Here is a 22,643-nt window from a genome sequence, read left to right as displayed (position 1 = left end):
AAAGACGATCTCCATATCAGACTGTTGGAATCCCATCCAAAACATCCAAAAGCATTTCTGGAATGGAAAACCCCTCCTTAAGACCTTCAACCAGGCGACCTTGTACTGGTCTGCGAAAAGAACTTCTCGCCTCTTCATTGGGCAGTTTGCCGATTCCAAAAAGTTTTTCGTGGTGCTGACAACAGAGTACGAGTAGTGTCCATAAGAATATGTAAATGTGATATAACTATTCATATCTCAGGTATCTGTTTTACCTCGATAAATGACTGCTGACTTTCGGGAAGGAGGGGGGGGGAGCTGAGGATGTTCAGTCCTGTCCTACGGTAGAGAAAGAAACCCTTCAAACACTTAAACGCAAAGGAAATTGCATTTTTTCTCGTTTTGAGCATTTTTTCCAAACATAGATAAACTTATGTTTGCAAAAAATATGGGGGATGGAGGGGGGGGGGGTTGAAAGATGTTATTTTGAGTGGTGCGTGGAATATAGATTACAAACTTGGTATTGGCAACACAAGACGAACCTGCCCATTATTAGCTAGCTGCTCATAACCCTATGACAAATTTGCTAAAATTGATCCCACCTGACAGAGTTATCGCTGCAGACGAATCATAACTTTATTTGCATATTCTCTACTTTGGGATGTAGAAAGTAAACAGTGTTCCTTGGAAGTATGCGGGTTCTTCGAAATAACTAAAGGATGTCTTAAACTTATGGAAAGAAATGTTCAAAGATGAATTACGTGCGATTCTTGCGCAAGGAAGTTTTTGGTTTGTATTTTCAAATTATACTTAGTGAAACAAAAAGAAGATATTTTCATTTTTTATGTTAAAGCTTGACCACGAAGAGGCGGCGGATGACCCTGAAGCAAAAACATTTGTATCATTTGTAATAGGTTGCTTGTTATTATTTTGTTATAGATAGGATTTGCGAGACCGTGGCTCTTACTATTCGGCGCTTTCTGGCAGACTCTATTGGAAATGATGCAAATGATGTTTCCCTCAAGGTCATCCGCCATCTCTACGTGGTCAAGCTTTACAAATAAAACATTTTAGCAAGTAGCCAGAGATAGCTGCAATTTTATTTCTTGGCAAAAAGCAGTCCTGTTGTGCTTAGAAGCTCCATGTTGTAGTTTCTGTGTGCTCTGTGTTTTATACCACCGTCGAAATTATTTAAGCAGCCGCTGAAGACGGCATTCTTATCGTAAAAAGGTGAATGGCTTAAAAAAAAAGGAATTGATCAATGGGAAGTTATTATGACAGTGGCGTACCTAGCATGGATGACATCCTGGTTGGTAATTTGTGGTGTCCCCCCCCCACAAATGCAAAAGAAAAAAAACAAACAAACATGAAAACATGCAATTCATGCAATCTTCAGAAACAACAACATTTGTGTTGCAACGAAATTCTATGTGGGCTAATGTGGAAAAACAAATGTGGGGGATCCGACGGTTTACCCCCCGGAAATTTTTCAAACTTGTAGTCTTAAATATGCATTTTAGCTTCATATTTTTCAAAAACTTGCAATTCCACTTTGGATGTCTCCCAGACGGGTAACACTCATGGCGGACCGCCCCCCCGCCCCCCTGTATCGACGCCACTAAATATAAAACAAAAACAAATGTAGTTTTCTCAAACTTGTTAGGTATTTACTTTCAGTCCATTTTCACTTGTAATATTTTCCTCCTTTCTTTCTTCCCTTGTCCTTTTAACTTCCTTTTACAAAAAAGGAAGTATTGTATTCGCGAAAAAATTTTCACTCAAAAATCGACCTTCATTTCCATTTTTCTCACCCCCGAATGAATGTTGAGTTTTTTTTTTTTTACCCGACCACATGTGGATACATGCCTAGAAACGTACAGACACCTGAAATATCCATTTTGACATTCCCCGAGTTAATTACAACGACTTTTCTCGTGACGTCCGTATGTACGTATGTGCGGATGTATGTCGCATAACTCAAGAAAGGTACGTCCTAGAAAGTTGAAATTTGGTACATACACTCCTAGTGGGGTCTAGTTGTGCACCTCCCTTTTTGGTTGCATTCGGATGTTCCAAAGCGGGTCTTTTGGGGGGAAATCAATGTTAATTTCAATACAAACTCAAGTGGTGTTATAATTTATGCAAACACCAGGCAATATATCGCCAAGCTTTTGGTCGCCAAGTTTTGTCGCCAACTAAGCGACAAATTTGGCGATTTCTTTTACATTTTTTTTTTTTTTTTTGAATCTGGTTTTAATTTGGCCACTGTTGGTGATCTTTAGAGAGTAAACTATTGAAACACATTAAAACAACCAATAATCAAAATAATGACATTAAATTGGAGTAAAAGGAAGTCATGTGATGCACACATCAGCTCGTGTGAAATTGTTTTTGCATCCACTCTTTCTTCTGATTATGAAAACAAGTTATTTAAAAAGACCCATTTTTAGGCAAAGTTTTCATTTCAACCTCAACAATAGATGACAGCGCGCACAATGGAAAACGAACCGAGCTATCTATCTCCACTGTAGTGCAAGAAAAATGACGAGAAAAAGTTGGTTCATACCCAAATGCAGTCATTTCTTTTCACATTTCTGCCTTCCCTCTGAGTTTTAAAAACCAGTAAAAAAAAGAACAGCCTATCAAAATGTCTGAGAAAGAGAAATATGGTGGTGAATGTTTTTCTACGGCGATGCATTTGATAGCCTATGTGACTTGAAAGAGAGGGAAAAACTAAAAGCAAGGTATTGATCCAAAAGTGACGGCATTGTTTCTCGGCGCGCCTAGCAAATACTCTATTGCCCAGAAGTCTTTAAGCGATAGATTAGGCTTCTTTCTGGGAAAAGGGTTTTTTAATCAGTTTTCTTATGCAATAGAAATATGAAAACAAAGCAAGTCTTCTGTTATGCATTTTTGAGAAGTTGTGAAATTCATCGTTGTGTTGCTGAATTAAGTCGCACATGTTAAGACTAATAAGTTTTCAGACTTTTAAATAGTGTTAATGTTTCTACCGCTATATTTATGGCGAACGGATATTGAAACGATGGATTAGGCTTGTTTCCGGAAGCTGTTTCAATCAGATTTCTTATGCAATAGAAATATCGAAACAACGCATGGCTTCTGTTACTCATTTTTGAAAAGTTGTGAATTTCATCTTCGTGTTCCTAAGGGGGTCTTTGGTACTTTTTGGGGGGAAATCATAGTTAATATCGATGTAAACTCAAGTGGTGTTATAATTTGTCGGACACTTGGCTGCTGGTCGCCAAGTTTTTCCGCCAACTTGGCGACGAATTTGGCGATTTTTTTTTTAAATTTGGTTCTAATTTGGCCACTGTTGGTGATATTTAGAGAGTAAACAATTGAATCAAATTAAAATTGCCAATAATGTGAAAATGACATTAAATTGGAGTCATAGGAAGTCGTCATGTGATGCATCAGCTCGTTTGTAACATTTTTGACTCTGTAGTTTTTTTTTCTAATTTGTAATTTTGGAAATGGAGAACCAACAAATTGCACACATGCATTACAAATTGTCCTCAATATGTACTTCTGAATCGAAAAAACTTAACAGAAAGGAATTTACAGTCTTCCCCTTCCAGCACGTACAGCTACAAATTAATCCACTTCAATAAAATTAGGTACTAACAAATTCATTCTCTTGTATTGGCCAATTTATCAATTCACCCAAAATGTGCGATCGGATATTGAAAGACATTTCTCTTACCCCAGCTCATAAAGACTATCAATTACCCCACCAGTCCTTAAAAGGAAGTGGATATTGAATGAAAGCTCGGAATGCTCCTTTGGAAGGATTTTGGGGGTGATTTATGTTACATCCGGGTTTCTTCTCAGAAAGAGTTTCTACTCCTTAATGGCAGGTGAAACGGTGATGCAAGAATTTGTCAATGCCTCCTGACAGCATTATCACTGGGGACGGGTCATAATTCCGGTCTGTACTCGATATTCTATTTTGGGATAACGGGAAACGAACAATGTTCCTTGTAAGTATGCGCGGGTTGTTCGGACTAATAGAAGGATTTGTTATGGTTGTCGAAAGAAATGTTGAGGATGATTTACGTCCGCTTCTTTTTTGTGTGCGGAAATGTTTGGTTTATATTTTTAAAATTTGTTTTGTGAAAGAAAAGAAAAATTCATTTTAGATGCTGTTTTTTACTTCCTTTTACAAAAAAGGAAGTATTGTATTCGTGAAAAAATTTTCACTCAAAAATCGGCCTTAATTTCCATTTTGCTCACCCCAAATGAATGTTGAGCTTCTTTTTCGACCCGACCACACGTAGATACGCGTACGTACGCCTAGGATCGTACAAACACCCGAAATATCCATTTTGGCGATCCCCGAGTTAATTACAACGAGTTTTCTCGTGACGTCCGTATGTATGTGTGTATGTACGTATGCATCTTACATAACTCAAAAACGGTACGTCCTAGAAAAGTGAAATTTGGTACGTAGACTCCTAGTGTGGTCTAGTTGTGCATCTTCCCTTTTGGTTGCATTCGGATGTTCCTAAGGGGGTCTTTTACACCTTTTTGGGGGAAAATGACTGTTAATTTCAATGCTATCTCAAGTGGTGTTAGAATTTGCCAAACACTCGGCAATATATCGCCAAGCTTTTGGCCGCCGAGTTTTGTCGCCAACTTGGCGAAAAATTTGGCGTTTTTTTTATTTAAATTCTTGTCTGGTTTTAATTTGGCCAATGTTGGTGATATTTAAAGAGTTAACCAATGAATCACATTAATGCCAATAACAAGGAAATAATTCTGTGTGAAACGATTTTTTTGCTTCGGTTCCTAAGAAACTAGGGGTGAAAATGTTTCGTGTTTCCTTGTTTACTCCTAGGCGCTATTATCATTAAATTGGCGTAAAAGGAAGTCATGTGATGCACACATCAGCACGTTTTTTACTTCCTTTTTACAAAAAAGGAAGCATTGTATTCGCGAAAAAATTTTCACCCAAAAATCGGACTTAATTTCCATTTTGCGGGATGCTGAATTTTTTTTCAACCCGTCCACATGTGGATATGTGCCTAGGAACGTACAGACACCCGAAATATCCATTTTCACGGTCCCCGAGTTAATTACAACGAGTTTTCTCGTGACGTCTGTATGTGCGTATGTTTGTATGTATGTCGCATAACTCAAGAACGGAATGTCCTAGAAAGTTGAAATTTGGTACGTGGACTCCTAGTGGGGTCTAGTTGTGCACCTTCGTTTTTGGTTGCATTCGTATGCTCCAAAGGGGGTCTTTTGCCCCTTTTTGGGGGAAAATCATTGTTAATTTCGATGTAAACTCAAGTGGTGTTACAATTTGGCGGACCCTTGGCGATATATTGCCATTTTGGTCGTCAAGTTTTGTCGCCAACTTGGCGACAAATTTGGCGATTTTTTAAATCTTTTTTTTTTAAATCTGGTTTTAATTGGGCCACTGTTGGTGATATTTAGAGAGTAAACTATTGAATTATATTAACACTACTGCCAATAATGAGAAAATGGCATTAAATTGGAGTAAAAGGAAGTCATGTGATGCACACATCAGCTCGTTTTTTTTTTTTGAAAATTTTATTGCCTGCAATTACTAATAATCTTATCATATTTCTTCTTTTTTGGCTGTTTCAAGTTTGGTGATCCATGTTGCCTTTCCTGTTTTTCGGGTAGTTTTTTGACGCACCTCCACGTAATTTGAAAAGCGTGAAAGGCATTAAAAAAGTGATTTCCAAACTGTCTGCCGATGCTTTCTCTCTTTTCATACAAAATTTTTTCCCCCCTTCCCCTCTCAGTTTTTGCAATAATTTGAGTTCCTAAGTTCTATCCTGGTGTTGCAATGCATTTACAGGATTAGAAAAACAACCCCACATTTCACATAAGGTAGTTTTTATCTACAAAAGCATGGGTAGTTATTATTACATTGTTATACGAGTGTTGAACTTTTTATCTACATTCAACAAATCATGCAAAATTACAGAAAAATAGATGTTTAAAATTCAACATTCGTGAAATATTAATGCAATTTTCATCTATGGGAGGACGATTTCAAGTGAGGACTAATTTATCAAAAGGTTACATATTCATTTTTCAAAAATAATCAGGTTGTGAAAAAAAAAAAACACAAATGGGGGGGGGGGAGGAAAAAGCAAAAGAGTTTTATCATTTTATGTGGGTACAGAATTGAACACAAAACCACAGCAAATGATATCCCGGAGTAAGAAATGTTTGTATAAGAAAACAAAGAGATATCGCCACCTTAATTTTGGATATCTACACTTTTGAACGAAAACCCGAATGTTGAGAATTACAATGTCACTAAGAAACAACCTTAATATTTCACCTTCTCATATTCTCTTATGGAAGTACTTGAACCTAAAACTAGTGGATTAAAATGTGAAGATTTTAGACATGTGTATAGTTGAATTAAATTTGTTTTTCGCACTACATATTCATTCAGGTAAGGTCGCCATTTGTTCAAAATAAAAAAGTCTAGAGGACGGATTTTTTACCTTTTGATCAAAAAGGCAAACTTTACCCTTAAAGGGGTATCGTTTAGGGTTTGACCCGTTTAAACTTCTTGAGAGTAAGTGATTGGATTAAGGTCTTCTGAAAAATTTAGAAAATGTGATAAAATAATGAGTTTTTCTAAAAGTTTCTTTGATAAATTACTCCTCAAGTAATATTTGTGCTCCTTTCAATGTCAAACATCTATAATACATATTTTATAAAAAAAATTCATACAATAGCTTTTCTTTCAATGCGAAATCTTAAGGCATATGTGAAATTAGTTTCTGAATCCTCGGCATTCAGAAACTAATTTCACATTCACCATTCTTCCTTTAGTCTTACCACCCTGATAGTACCTCATGGTATGGAAAAAGTTTGAAGGATAACACTGTGAATAACATCGGTCACAGTCAAAGTGACTGGATTGTGACGTCTCAGGAGTCACGATGTGACACATGTGTGTCATGTTTCACGTGGGTTAACTTTAAACTGCTTTATATTTCGTGGCGTACTTGACTTGGAAAAAAAAAAAAAAAAAACTGTACCAAGCGCAATGCTTCGCTCTCCTGGCGAATTAACAACTCCAGAATTTTACTTTTTTTCTTACGAAAAGAGTTGGCAACAGTGTACACAGCTTACTCTATCATCCAATCATTCCGAAGTGGCTGTTTGAAATCTAATTTCGAATGCTGATTAGAAGTGGTTAAAATCCTTCGCCCCACATTCTACGCAATACAATAAAACATAGAAACTTTGCTGCGCAATGAAATAAAAATACTGAGTTCTTTAACAATTAGGAATTATATATTTCTGATTCGAAGTCTCTTTTTATTGAAATAATTTATTTCATTTAGATATTTGACATGGTTTAAAGTGACTTTATCGACGGAATATCTTTGAATTTGGTTAATAATTATTTAAATGGTTTCAGTAGCTGTTATTATTATTATTATTATTTTTTTTTTGTTTTCGTTAACAGTACATTGAGATTTTTTCTTAATTCTTATTCTAATAGATGCAATAACATTTTCGAACTATAGGTAAAGTGATTAGAAGCATAAATGACGAAACAAAGTTGCTCCACACAATTTTTTTTGTCGAAAATTCGGGGAGAAACATCGCAAGTAAAATATGGTTTTTGTTTTTTTATTTAACCGCTACGTGTCCAGAGGGAGCTAGCGCATTCTCTATTCCGTATATGTGAGTAATGGAAACTATTCGCTTTTTTAATACATTTTTTTATTTTTTAAAGAATTCCACTTGTGCACAATAAAACAGTCAAAGTCGTCACGTGAGTTGAAAAAACATACGAGTATTTCGAAAAAAAAAAATTGCTAGCTTAGATCTCAGAATTTAAAGGAAGAAAATGTGTATAAAAATAGATTTTTTTGAAGTAACTTCCTTCTTATTCCCAAGGTATTGAGGCACGAGCAAGAAATGTTGCAAATACATTTTATATTCAGGCAAGAAATCTCTCTCTTAGGCTTAAGGAAATATTCACAAACAAATTTTGCCGGTTCTGTAAATAGCCAATAGATATAAATATATTGAATTTTATTAAAAGTAGAGATTATATTTCTTAGCCGTATAGAATTGGAAGTGAATCAATAGGCAGTACACACAATCAATCAGATGTTGAAAATCATGGTATATGTTTAACTTGTTTTATTGGTTTAATTTTGAATTTCGTAAGTCTGGGTACCACGTCTTACCTAAGCAGAAACATAAAAAAAAAAAAAAAAAAAAAAAAAAAAACCCTGTCTCTCTTAATCTAAGTTCAGATGCTGTGTAAATACTTTTTTGACCAAAAACTACGAATAAAATTTTTTCTTGTAAAAAAAAATGAATTCAAAAATTTTGAATTGAAATTATGTTTCTCGCGATCACGAGCTGCAACAGGACCCTACTCATTGGAGATATTGTCTAGAAACGAATCCTGTCCCCCCAACCCTGCCCCTCCTCTTGGGCGGTTACGTGTGTATAGTTGTGTATGTGTAGGCTTGTGTGCGTGCGTAGACCTGTGTGTATGCACGTCGGCGTGTGTGTATGTGTGTAAAATCGTGGTGTATGTGCATGAGCGTGCGTGTATCTAGGACATAGACGCCACCGACCAGGAGCAGAGGCTACCGGGAGGAGTCGCGCCTGCAGAGGATGGTGGGGTTGAAAAAGGAACTACAACAGGAGGACGGTCAAATGAAAACAATTAGCAATCGTGATTGCTCAAAAAGAAAAAAATAAAAAATAAAAATAAATAAATAAATAAATAAATAAAATAATTAAAAAAAAGGCAGCTTTGGAGTGACCTTGACAGTCAGGCAATTCACCCCACTCCATCAAGTTAAATGACTCACTTGAGGTAACATCGTCCAACTTTTTATAATGAGCAAAAAGTGTTTAAAAATAAATATAGTAATTCAAATCAATACAAATCATTACCTATATGAGCAACGACTACTGTGTGGTATCTACACATCTACCATCGAATTATCTCAAAAACTTTAGAAGCTTTTAGTAGTACCGACCAATCTTTTGGATTTTCGCCACCATTGCTATTTGTCAGGTAGAGTTTGGATCTCACCTATAGAGACAGAGGAAACGTACATCCGTCGTAACAGGCTCTTAGTATGGGTGATAAACTAATAGCGCGATGATTTATATGTTCAAAATTGCGTCGTAGTGCAACGCCATGACGGTCCCATAAGATGAAAATAAATGTCAATGATGGAATAAAAGATATCCGTAAGCAAGCAAATAGTTTAGTGCACTGATTAATTTGACGTGCGTTGAGTTTCTACTACTAACTCTTCGTAGCTCTCGCATTAGATAATATAACATCACGGTTAACTGCGTGAATTTCCGATTCTCTGACGCGTTGCCAAGATTTATTCCCGATGTTTTTTAAAAACGTTTATTTTTATTTAAAAGGTACGCGGAAGGGACCGTTTTTTGTGACTAAAAATGTATGCTCCAGAATTTAAATGTATACAGAAGAAATCTTCAGTTGCAGTTCCTTACGACCTCAGGAAAAACAACAGAAATTAATGTTCTAAAATTGTTATTTGGGAAGGAAGAAGCCGTTCTGCGGAAAATGCTTAAGGGTCTAGCTTTTCTGAAATGCATTCGAAATCCATAACCACCCTTTCTGATCGTGAAAAAGAATCTGGCTTGTCTGAGTGTATATAAGAAGGACCTCCATTAGTGTTCTTACTCTTTTTCGATTTTTTACAGATTTCTAGCCTCATAGACCTGGTCTAGACACGATCTAGTCCAGGTAGGAGTAGGAACATAAACGATTTCTGAAAAAAACTAAAAAGCTTAAAAGGTTCTTACCTCGAAGGAATTGCCTGTCCCGAAGTAGATGGGCACAAACGCCAACCAAATGATGCAGGTAGTGTACATGGTGAATCCAATGAACTTTGATTCGTTAAAATTCTCGGGTATCTTCCTGGTCTTGACGGCGTAGACGGTGCAGATGGTGATCAGGAGCATGTTGTAGATGAGCGAGAGGAGGAAGGAAGAGTCCCGGATGCTGCACTTGAGGATCACCTGGTTCCGCTTCCCGTCCGGATAGTACTGCCGGATGCCCGGTGGCTCCAGGAGGAACCAGACGGCTGTCCCTATCACCTGGACGGATATGAGCACCGAAGCGATGGCCAGCTGGGACTTGGGACTGATGAAGGATGGTCTGCGCGCCGATCGTCTGGCACTCTCGAAGATCCGGCTTATCCGGTTGGTCTTGGTGAGCAGCGACGCGTAGATGATGGCGAAGCTGAACCCGATGCCGAACCTCTGCAGCCCGCAGACGATCGGGGTGGGCTTGGCGAGCATGACGGGCGTCATGAAGTAGCAGCACATGATGCCCGTCAGCAACAGGTAGCTGAGTTCCCGCCCGGCGGCCTTCACGATGGGGGTGTCGTTGTTTCGGAAGAAGACGATCATCACCCAGGAGGTGAGGAGGACGCCCACGCCCGCCACCACCACAGGCACGACGGCGAAGAGCGAGTCCCAGCGCATGTGCTGCTGGTCCAGCTCGTAACAGCTCTGTTTGTGGGGGTAGGGCCACCTGCATCGATAAAAGGATTATGAATTGAAGCATTTACCCGTAGAACGACAACAAACTAAAGGGTGTCCCAAAATTAACGCAAGATTTGAATTTGCCGCCATTTTTGCAATAAATTGTGGGCAATCTTGAAAAAAGGACAATTTGGCAGCTGAGGGTCTAGGGTTATTACAAATGGAGCGTTTTCGATTCTATAATGCGTTTTCATTATCGAACAATTATTTGAAAAATAATGAAAGTTTGGGCGGGTCAAGCAGTTTACTGTTATTGGCGCTCGATATCGCAATTAGGTAATGCGCAGGTGGTTGTGGGATTGCTGACACAGACGTTTGACTTCAAATAACCCCATAGGGAGAAGTCTAATGATGTAAAATCACACGATCTAGGGTACAATTCATATCACCGAAACGAGAGAGTACACGAACAGGAAATTCCTCATGCAGTGATTGAATTGTTTCACTGGCTGTATAATAGCATAACACTCCATTTTTACTAACCCTAAACTCCCAGCCGTCAAATTGTTCTTTTTCCGTGCCTGCCAACAATTCACAGCAAAAATTGTGGCAAATTCAAATCTTGCGTTAATTTTGGGACACCCTTTACAAGGGCAGGAACTTTAACAGTATAACTTGCGTACTTATTTACATCCAATACACAAGTGATACATGTTACCAAGTTTAAGTCCGTGAGCGTATTCCCAGCGTTGTAAACATCCAGTGTTCAACTACGTGAAAGTCGTTGAATACATGTAGTAGCGCATGTTCTGTTGATAGATCGAATGGAGCGGTCTACTGCGTTCTGTAGCAACCTCTGGAACAGTTCTGACGAGAATGCCATGAAGTGTTTACTTCATCTTTGCAATAGTCGAAGTCAAAAAGAAATGAGTCCTTTCCGCTTTGATATAATTCCTAAGATTAAAGAACCACTTCTAGGTATTCTGCCGTGTGCAGGTAAACGGCAGTATCTGCAGAATTGAGTTTTCGAGATATTTGAAGAAACGCGTTTTGGATTCAATGCTAACACTAAGGAAATGTTGGAATTAGACGTCTTTTTCGCGTCTTTTTTTCAGAGGAAACCAAATAAGCGAGCTTGTACAGTAAAGATAACGTACAATAGATGACAAAAATGCAAAAAAATGAAAAATTTTCAGTTACTGCCCTTTACCTGCACACGGCAGTATTAGTTTCAGAACTGTTCCGGAGATTTTTGTGGCAGTTGACCGCTCCATTCGAACTAGTATCAACAGAGCAGACACTAGTACAGATGTCTATGATCTGCACATCTTTGGAAATTGTATGCATTGCTGGTGACTTTATTTAAGGACGGTAAAACTGGGTGGTAAGTATCACTTTTGTACTAGAAGAAAATAAATAGATGCCACTATTAAAAATGCAACCCTCGTAGAGTTGCTGGCTACACTTAGCCAGTGGTTGTTCTTCTGTCTACTCTATAATATTGTCTTAAATTTGTAACTCGAAGTGTCCTAAACCACTGACTGCGCTATATTTTATTAACTCCCGTTTTCACCAAATAGCTCGTCTCACAGTCAGACACCTGAATCGTACATTGAAGACTTCTTAGCGGCTGAAGAAGTCTTCAAATGCACTGCTTAGCTGTCTGACCGCAGTTGAATTGTCTGGTGCACGGGCGTTAACTGCCATGGTCACGCATTTACCATAACGCATCCACCAACTTACTGGCTACTGCGTTTCTTTAATTAACTCGCTTCTCTGAGGCCTGTGAGATGCGACCCTTTTTGAAAATAGACAACTTTTCATGCCACGTCTTAAACATATTTTTCATAAATTCTCGTGTATCGGAAATAGTCGACCACTTTTTATTGGCAGGAAACTCGAGTCTCAGCTCTTTTAAATACGGGCTCAATTTGAGTGTACTTGTCACCAAACCCCATTGAACATTGCTGCCGAAAAATTAATCCTTTACATAACTCATCAAACCGTACCAGCGTCCCAAGTTACGTAGTTTTAACTCATTCTTTTCCTGCTATAAAATGTATCGATCTCGAAAATAAGCTGGAAAAGAGAAAAAAATAGAATGCAAATCCCATCGTTGACTTTATGGGGGAGGGTGGGCCACAAGGAGACATGGGCCACAATGAGACATTGAAAAAATCAAAATAAAATCAAGAATCATTGTAAAATCATTCATAAACACATTTCTGACAACTACCACCACCTAGGAGGAATAAACATAACCAAAATGCTTCCCAGAGTTCCTAGTTCCATGCTATTCTATGCTTTTGTTTTGTAGAAAAAAATAGTTACTGTTTGGACACACTGAAAGTTATTTGGATAATTTCTTCCATCTATCATAATCTTGAAAAACTTCAACAATTAAGCTAAGTGTTGTAGTTTATGTTGTTATTGACACTTCTATTATTCAGCTATATTATTTTTAACTCATGGTTTATTTTAATGACATGAAGCAAAAATCTTTATTATGTTGTTTGGGCCATAACGAGACAAACTTTTTGGGCCACAACGAGACGCCTCATTGTGGTCTAAGCAGCAGTAAGCAAGTGTAAAATACTTATCTACTTCTTGTTTTAGTGTACAAAAAATAAATTTAACAATAAAAAATAGGCTTGATTAAAATATATTTATATTTTAACTAATTTTTACAAGTGAACTTTTTATTTTACTACACAGCTTTATGCAAAACAAAACTAGAAACCGGTTAGGTGTTGATAAGGTTGCCAAACATGGTACTTATTTCAAAGCACTTTATAATTAATATTTGTATAAAATAATTATATAAGTTAATCATCAATTAATATAAGTAATATTTGATATTTATTATTTTATTCTATTCCTGTTTTTTTAAATGTTAATGATTTTTTTTTTGCCATTGAGAAGGGAGAGTGCTTATAATGCAATTTCCAGAGTGTATTAATACTGTTAAAAAACACTAAAATTTAACCTTTGCTTATTTTTTGTCTCAATACTTTACCGAATTGTTTAAATGCATGACTGAAATGTTGAAATGCTGTTGCAAAATGCTTTTTAATAATTCTGTAACCAATTAAGTTTCTATAATAAACTAGCTAAAGGTACTTATTCATTTTGCAAACTTTAGCTATAAAGACAGTGTTTATTCAGCTGTCCCATTGTGGCCCGGTTATGGGCCACTATGGAAAACTTTTCATTGAACTTTTTTTTTCTAACATTAAATGGACTAAATTTGATGCAATATACTATAATTTGATACTTTTAGCATAATCAAATATGTTTCTGTACTTTAGAACTTACCACTGTCCGAAAAATGAAAAATATGTGTTTTTTATCTCAATGTAGTCCACCCTCCCCTACATGTCAAACTTTTATTTTCATGCAATGTCCAACGACTTCCCTATCGTTGGACTTGGACACGGGATGTACACAGCGATGGAACTATGCTGTCAGACTGTAAAACTTGGTAACATGTATGACTTTTGTATTAGATGTAAATAATCTACATATATAAATGAATGTTTGTCTGTATGTCATCCATGAACTCAAAAACTACCCGGTAGATTTGGCTGAAACTTTCACCGTTTGTTATTTTTGGTACTGGGAATGTTTATAGACCAGTTTGAAAAAAATCCGATCGATAGTTCCTTTTTTATTCCAAATTAAGTCACAATCCATTGGATAAATACGAATAAAAAAATCGGCTGCAGAAATTAATTCGCGTGAAAGATCTCATTGATAAGAAGTTAGCTGTTGATAGTTTTCCGGAGTTTGAACAAATAAATTCTTTCTTTATTGTTTTATGGCTTTTCATGCAACGGAGGGGGATTTAAAACTTTTACTATTTAATATTTTTAGCGATGTATTGATCTTGCAAACTGCGTGAGTACAAAATTTGAGTATAGTCACGGCTTCACTCGATACCTGGCCCGATTATTATGAAAAATGCTGTACATATGTATTTTTCCACGGAGAAGGTGCATAATATGCTCATTGAAGCCACTCGCCACCAGGTGGCACTGCAGAGTAGCAACTTCTGCCCCGTTCAACCGATTGTCATGAAAATCAGTATAATGATGTATTTTTTTGTTGGCGTAGCAACGCGCGTCGGGTACAGCTAGTTAGTACATAAAATCATTAAAGTTTATGGAAAAAAACAAAACCGAAACGAAGCTTACAATCATGGCATGCATTACTCATTGTAATGCATGCCATAACTAAACAAATTAGTGCAACAACTGGAAGACAGTTTCACAACAAACAATAACTCGACCTCCTACCTTCCGTGGCCGCAGTCCCTGCACGTGAATTCGTCCACTACGTATTCCCAAGGATCACAGCGGTGGCATATCCAACAGCAGACGTCTCCCGACTGCGTGATCTTCACCTCGCCGGGACCGCAGGGGTGGGAACAGACCGAAGTGGTGAGGCTCCCACCCCCCGGCCACTTGACGTCGTCCAGGTCTAAGTGCAGGCCGTCGAACCATTTCCCCACCACTTTGTAGTAGTAGTTGCTGGAGTTGTCGTCTTTCTGGTAGTTGTAGATGGTGTATCGTCCGAGACCGTCTCCTTGCTGGTCGAATTTCACCTGGTTTCCACCGAGATCTAAGAAAAGAGGAAAATTCTTTACTTCATACTGAAACTCAATCAGTAAAAGTTATGAGTTCATGGAAGGTTATATGAGCCACATCTGCTATGTTCACAAAAAATATACAGTGCTGGTAAAAAGAATTGCATCACCTTCGCATTTTCACAACGATGGGATTGTGTGAGACGTTTTGGTCGACCGATTAACGATGAATGTATGTGAAATTCTGCAAAACGTATGAAATAAACATTTAACAGCAGGAATCCGACCATTGTTTAAGTAGATCGGGGCTGTTTCCGGGCCAAGGCAAACGGCTGACCCCACGCTCATTTTTCCATTTCTGAACCTGCGTGTGAGTTTAGAGAAAGAAAATTACTTAATCCCATGTCAATTTAAGTCCAATGGCAGGATAAAGGTTTTTGAGTTGTTACTTACCAGTTTTGCTCTGTAGTACGGAGCAGAATCATCCTGGAACTGAAGTAAAGTGATCCCGGATAGTAGGAAGCAATTTCTCCTCCAAAATACCAATATACACTTGAGCGTTTATTGTTCCTTGCACAAAGTGAAGCCCACCAACTCCTTGATCAGAAATACATCCCCGAATCATCTGGGATAAAGGATGCTTGGCGGTGTGTTGAATGCTGTCGGGAAGATATTCCTCTCCTTGCGGCGCGGATGATACAATTTTTTTTTTACCACGACTGTAAACCGAAAGTAAACAAAAAGGTTGCCAAAGATTTGCTGATGTGTCCACTTATAATTTTTCTGGAATAAAAAATAGTAAACCGATTATATTTCATATTCGCCGTCTACTTGGCACCCATTTGTTTTTGCTTATGCCTAACGCGTGATTAACTTCGCCAAATGGTGCATTTCTTAGTTTATATCTATAGTTGGGGCAAGCCTAACCATGATTTTGATGAGGGCTCTCAGTTTAGGTTTGTCTCAACTTTAGTCTATCTTTCCCGTGATCGCAGTATAGAAGCAAGGGAGTGTAAGTGCGGAGAATTAAAAAAATAAATGGAGTTAACTATACTTGGGGGAAAACCAAACCTGGCAGCATTGTGAAGGTTACGTGGATCCTAATCACAACATTACGAAATTGCCAGGTTTGGTTTGCCTGTAGTCTAAAAAGTAGGAAAAACACTAATCTGATTTCGAGCAAGAGTTGGTTGTAGACCTGACAAGTGATGCAAGGAGCATAATCTTTATTAATAATAAAGCTGAAAATCTCTCTATCTGGATCTCTGTCTGTTTGGATGTCTGACGCGCACAGCGCCTAGACCGTTCGGCCGATTTTCATGAAATGTGACACAAAGTTAGTTCGTAGCAGCGTGGTGTGCACCTCGAAACAATTTTCCGAAAATTCGATTTTGTTCTTTTTCTATTCTAATTTTAAGAACATCTTACCGAGCAAATTATCACAACGTGGAAGAGTAAATTACGAAATTATCATAACGTAGAACCGTAACGTTGGCGAGCAAATGAATATAGCAAATTGGCGAGAAATAAGTCATCCATTATTTGCAAATATACAGGCGAACCAAAGGACCTTTTAATTTTTAACTACGGGCAAAGCCGTGCGTGTACCACTACTTTCGAATAAATAAATGAAAGCTTACCTGTGGTCTGAAATATGCACGCGTTTTACTTACATTTTAAAACTCCACTTGAATCTTTTTTTTTTTTTCGCTGCCTCATATGATGAATCAAGAAATTATTAGACTCTTATTATTTTGGAAAATATGAAATAAATAAAAAATAATTGAAATATTATCAGACTCAAAATTATAATAGAGTTTGGGACTCCAAATCCGGAATGCTCGAGACCGTGACCTTTCCGAATTTTGGAATTTTCCGGATTTTGGGCTCTGACTCGAAAAATAGCGAAAAATCTCCTGTCGTGCGGATTAAGTAGTAGTTAAGTCTGATGGTGTGAAGGTTTCAGAAGTCTGGAAATTTGCTTTAAACAAAAAATCCATTTTGACTAAATGCTCCTGAATTATTACAGATTCTTCTATTATTAACAAGCTGATTATCCACAAATGCTTATATATATATTATTTTATTCAATTTCTCTTTTTTTGTTTTGTAAAAAAAAAAGAAAATTAAGTTAAGAAAGGCAACAGGAATTTAACATTTACTCTTGAAGTATAATTTAAATCTAAAAGATGAAAAAACAACTTTGCGCAAAAAATGCATATATGAGTTTCAAGCTTACAAGGAACCCATTTTTCTTTTTGAGCTGCTGAAAGAACATGATTTCGAACTTAATATTCGCTAACCCACAGGCTTAAGTTTTCTGTATTGAAAAACAGCTTCTTTGGAACTTCGAAACCCGTGCATGCAACATGCAATAGCTTGAAACTTTTCGATTTTTCATTAACGTCGTATAGATTTATCAATATTAAAAACTATTCTGCTGAGATATTTGAAAAATTCATATTCTTTTTATTAAATAATTACTTTAATAAATTTATCAAGTTATGTTAAAATACTTACACGATGTGCAAAAAATTTATTCTTTACTCTTCAAAAACCTAATAAAATGTTTAAAGACCATTTTTTATACAATAAACATTTTTCGTCGAAAATGTTCTCCGAATTAAAACGTTCTTTTTTGTTGCTATAAATTAAGATCCATAATTATGAGTTTTCAGAACGCGAGCAAAAATAGATGCCATTAGTTTTAGCCGAATTAAATGGCAGAATGCCATTAACTTCCAAGTAGCAAAGCAACCCTTATTACTTGGACATAATGTTCGAAAAGCGCCTGTCAATGATCAGTAATTACGAAAGCTTTTTGTTTGCTGCTGATGCATTTTATTTTTTAAATGCCTTTATTGACTTTTTTTTAAATGACTGCATAAATACTTGTTTCGTTACGGTGGCAGTTACTGCAATATATTTTGGAGTGCATTAATGTTTTCATCGTTCTTTTGAAAATGCCACGTGAAGTAACAACTACTAATTATGGCTGACGAGAAAAGGGGTCTTAGACGTGGTCGTTTAACTGCAGTAATTTCTTGGTTGATAAGCATGAATATTTGAAATGGATGTTTCTGGATATTTATAGCGGGTGTCACTGATAAATCAGTAATTGAAAAAATGCGTAATACAGAGGAGTCTCTTTCTTCAGAGATGAATCAACTTCTAGATCAGTAATGTTCTTGAAACGTATTGAGATAAAAATCTTTAGTTCGAAGTAAATCACAGACAAATGTTTTTACTTCCTTTTACAAAATGGAAGTATTGTATTCGCGAAAAAAATTTTCACTCAAAAATCGGCCTTAATTTCCATTTTACTCACCCCCGAATGAATGTTGAGTTTTTTTTTGACCCGACCAGACGTGGATAAGTGCCTAAGAACGTACAGACACGCGAAATACCCATTTTGACGATTCCCGACTTAATTACAGCGAGTTTTCTCGTGACGTCTGTATGTGCGTATGTATGTCGCATAACTCAAGAACGGTAAGTCCTAGAAAGTTGAAATTTGGTACGTAGACTCCTAGTGGGGTCTAGGTGCGCACTTTCATTTTTGGTTGCATTCGGATGTTCCTAACGGGATCTTTTACACCTTTTTGGGGGGCAATCGTTGTTCATTTCAATGTAAGCTGAAGTGGTGTTATAATTTGACAGACACTTGGCGATATATCGCCATTTTTGTCGCTAATTTGGCGACAAATTTGGCGATTTTTAAAATTTTTTTTTTAAAAATCTGTTTTAATTTGGCCACTATTGGTGATATTTAGAGAGAAAACAATTGAATCGCATTAAAATTGGCAGTAATGGGGAAATGACAATAAATTGGAGTAAAAGGAAGTCATGTGATGGGACATCAGCTGGTTCGACTGCAACTAGCCGATGAATACGTAAGCTCTATCTGACGTGCAGTGTGCAAGGTCATTTGGGGTAAAAGTAATAAAAGTTTTAATGTTTTAACTTTTTATCATTTTCTCCGTCTAGGAGAGTAGTTAATCTTTTATACTTTGGGGTACCATTAGAGCTTACCCTTTTCTGGTATGCTGTCCCCCCCCCCCCAACAAGCACACACACTCACAAAAAAAAAGGTTTTAATGTTCTATGAAACCATGAAATTGAAATTCATACATTTTCAGAAATAACTACATTTGTGTTACAACGAAACTAACAGTACCCCCCGTACTAAGTAGTTAAAGGATGTCCGTTGAAAAAAAAAAGCCGCCCCCGCCCCCTTTTGATGTTAAATGATCATTTTTCTTCAACTAAAATGCGTACACTCCATTTTAAAAGACCTAATAAAGTCTCTCTGGAATTTAAAACTATTTAACTCAAAAAGATTTTTTTTAATTCGAACCAGTAGTTCCTGATATGAGTGCGTTCAAACAAACAAATTGTTCAGCTTTTTAAACTAAATATTTAATAAGAAAAGTAAGACACTGATACGTCATATAAATTTCTTTTTAAAAATCATTTTTAGCATTTTCTCTTTAAAGCACCCTCAAAATTTGCCTCATGGCTGATTCGAACCTACACTCACTGGACCACAAAGCCCGTACTTTCAGCTCGAGCCGCCGTGGTTACGCATGCTTTGCGTTCCGAGCATTTTATATTATAAAATAAATTTTCCCGTTTTCATAATATTTTTTAATGCTGCTCCACTTCTATTGGTCATAGCGTGATGTTATATAGCCTATAACCTTCCTCAACAAATGGACTAGTCAACAAAAAAAAAAAAAAAAAAAAAGAATTTTTCAATTCGAACCCGTAGTTCCTGAGATTAGCGCGTTCAAACAAACAAACTCTACTGCTTTATATTATTAGTATAGATTTTAAGTCGGCTAAAGTACAAAAGCCAAATAAAAACCAGCGATATTCCTAAAAACTATGAACGCTTTTTACGTAACTTGCTCTAGACGCATATGAGCAGAGCCGTTGAGAGGTCTAAAAAGTAAGGGGGTGCATGAAATTGATGGCTCCCTAATTATTTCAAACGTATCTCAAACACAAGGAAATATAATGTGGGTTCAGTTGTTTGGTATAAGACGAAGTCACTACTAAGTCTAAGTATTGACAATATGAACCTAATCCTGAGTTTAACACTCACTCCATGAGGGGGGGGGGGGTTTAAATTGCAGTCTTAAAAATGCATTTTAACTTTATTTTCTTCAAAAACTTGCAACTCCACTTTGGGTTTTACCCCCAGGTGGCTGACAACCGGGCGGATCCCCCCGCTCCGCGTAGCCAAAACACTGATGATATTATTGATAGCAAAATACACAGCTCTTAAAAGTTTCTTGTGGGTTTAGGTGTCTCATAAAATTTTTTTGAGTTCAATGCTAAGCAACTTTCGAGGAAGTTTTACCGAAACCACTCACTGTTTTATACATTTTATACAACGGTAGAACTTTGTTCGTATAAAATATGGAAATGACTACTTTATTTCTTTCTGATTTTGATAACGAGATTTTGATTCAAAGAAATGTATCTTATTGCGGTGCGTGCGATTTGCTGAAAAAATTGTTTTTATAAACTTAACGACATTCTATAATGCATTCCAAACGCATAACTTTTCCGTTATTTTCAAGTTTTTCAACAGTTAGGAGTTTATTCCATTTTTTCAATACTGAAAGAACTTTTCCCCCCTCCTCCCTAGTTTTTATTTTGCACTACTGGCCATTAAAACTCCTACACCAAGACGAAATTGCCAGAATGAAGCTAACTTTTGTACACGTGATAGCAAAAATGACATTAGAAAGTAATTACAAAAAGAAAGCAAAATCTTTTTTTGTTGGAAAAATTTCAAATGAATGGAATTTTAAGTACCCTGTTAAGTCACCTCAAGCGTGAATGTACGAAGTACCAAGCGATACAATCGGGCATTGAGGCATAGTAGTCTCCTACGTCATCTCCTACCACAGTTGCTGCAAACGTGACACTCATTCGATCAAACTCATACGCATGTGTTAGCACTTACGACGGGGCTCCCAGGAGCCATTTTTTAATATGACAATGCTCGGTCACACACAGCAAGGGTGTAAGGGAATTCCCCTTATTTTGCATTTAATTTCTTAAACTTGTTTTATTTCATGTTTCCATGGTTACGCTTTTAAAATCCGTCTCTCTCATTAAGAGAACACTGGATGTTCAAAAAGAAGAAATTTGTCAAATTTTTGGACATTTTTGAAATTTTTTGAATTTATTTGAATATGAGGACGATTTTGTGAGTTTTGTTTTATTTATTATAGTATAGAGAATGACTTAAAACAACTTTCAGTGTTAAGAAATCAAAATAATTACGTAAGGGTCTTTTCAAAGTTTTGTTAATTATTGCTAAGGTTATTTACATTTTTTTAAATAATTGGTCTTCTAATTAAAAATTTTTAATGAAATTTTATAATTAAGCTTGTACCAGTGTTTAAAGTATATGGTTAAAATTTCATGCAAATCCATTAATAATTAAAAAAGTGTCCCCTTAAGCCTGATTGTTGAACTTAACACAATTTTTATTCTCAAGGTAGACCGGGCAAAGCCGGCAATGCAGTTAGCAAAACTATAAGAGACAAATTATAGAATTTAAAAACGGGATCACTCCTCTATCGAATTTTTATTTTTTGAAATACGAAAGGTTTTTTCATTTTCCCAAGGCTTTTAGCAACCGGTGAAAGCTTTTTCCTTAATATACTTTCTATAATCAATGCATTGATTTCTGATATTGCTGTTTGCGCTGAATATACAGAGATCGCACTCAGCAGAAATATGAAAAGCACCTTGGTATGTCCTTCGCCGGATCGAACTGTTCAATTATCATTTCCCAAACATTGAAAAGGACTGATCAATTCAAAAAAAATGCCCTCTTTGGTGATGATTTTAGTAATATCTTTTACTTGTTGCTTTACCTGTTAAATGCGTCCTTAATAAAGGTTTACCGTAAAATGAAAATGTTTATGAAAAGCAAATATTTTTTTCAAAAAGTAAAGAATTCGGTGCACACAAAAGGAAATAGTTTCTATTCCCTCTAAGAGCTTAAAAAACCCCCCACTGAGAAGTTTAATACACCTGGTTAGAGTTTCGCTATTTTAAAAATGAGTTTATTTTCTTTAAATTATGTGTACCAATATGGGAACAATAATTTTTGTATGGAAATTGATATTTTTAGTATTTTTCTCTTTTAATAGCTTTCTTACAAACTTAAAATATTTGCGGTTAATGAATTTTAAAAATTACAAATAATAACTAAAAATTCATAATATTTTATTGTTATACTAGTGGCACCCGCACGGCTTTGCCCGTAGTAGAAAATTAAAAGGTCTTTTGGTTCGGCTGTATATTTACAAATAATGTATGATGAATTTCTCACCAATTGGCTAGCCCATGTTACGGTTCCACGTTATGATAACTCGGTCTTTTACTCGTCCATCTTATGATAGTTTTGTTCTTAAAATTGGAATAGAAAAAGAACAAAATCGAATTTTTGAAAAATCGCTTCGAGGTGCACACCCCATGCTACAAACTAATTCTGTGCCAAATTTCATGAAAATCGGCTGAACGGTCT

At 36.5% G+C, this 22,643-nt stretch overlaps 1 protein-coding gene across 1 annotated transcript in view; it reads right to left on the bottom strand.

The window, feature by feature from the left end:
- The window catches only part of LOC129220528 (metabotropic glutamate receptor-like), a 133,841-nt gene that overhangs the window by 27,824 nt on the left and 83,374 nt on the right, over positions 1 to 22,643 (bottom strand). Inside the window, exons 3-4 of the mRNA XM_054854959.1 lie at positions 14,799 to 15,123; positions 9,820 to 10,552 (exon numbers count right to left, since the gene is read on the bottom strand). Of these exons, the coding sequence (XP_054710934.1) occupies positions 9,820 to 10,552; positions 14,799 to 15,123 (1,058 nt within the window). The remainder of the gene's footprint in view (positions 1 to 9,819; positions 10,553 to 14,798; positions 15,124 to 22,643) is intronic.

Source organism: Uloborus diversus, chromosome 1 (genome assembly GCF_026930045.1).
Source record: "Uloborus diversus isolate 005 chromosome 1, Udiv.v.3.1, whole genome shotgun sequence".
Classification (NCBI taxonomy): Eukaryota; Metazoa; Arthropoda; class Arachnida; order Araneae; family Uloboridae; genus Uloborus; species Uloborus diversus.
This window is presented reverse-complemented; position numbering and strand designations above follow the sequence as displayed.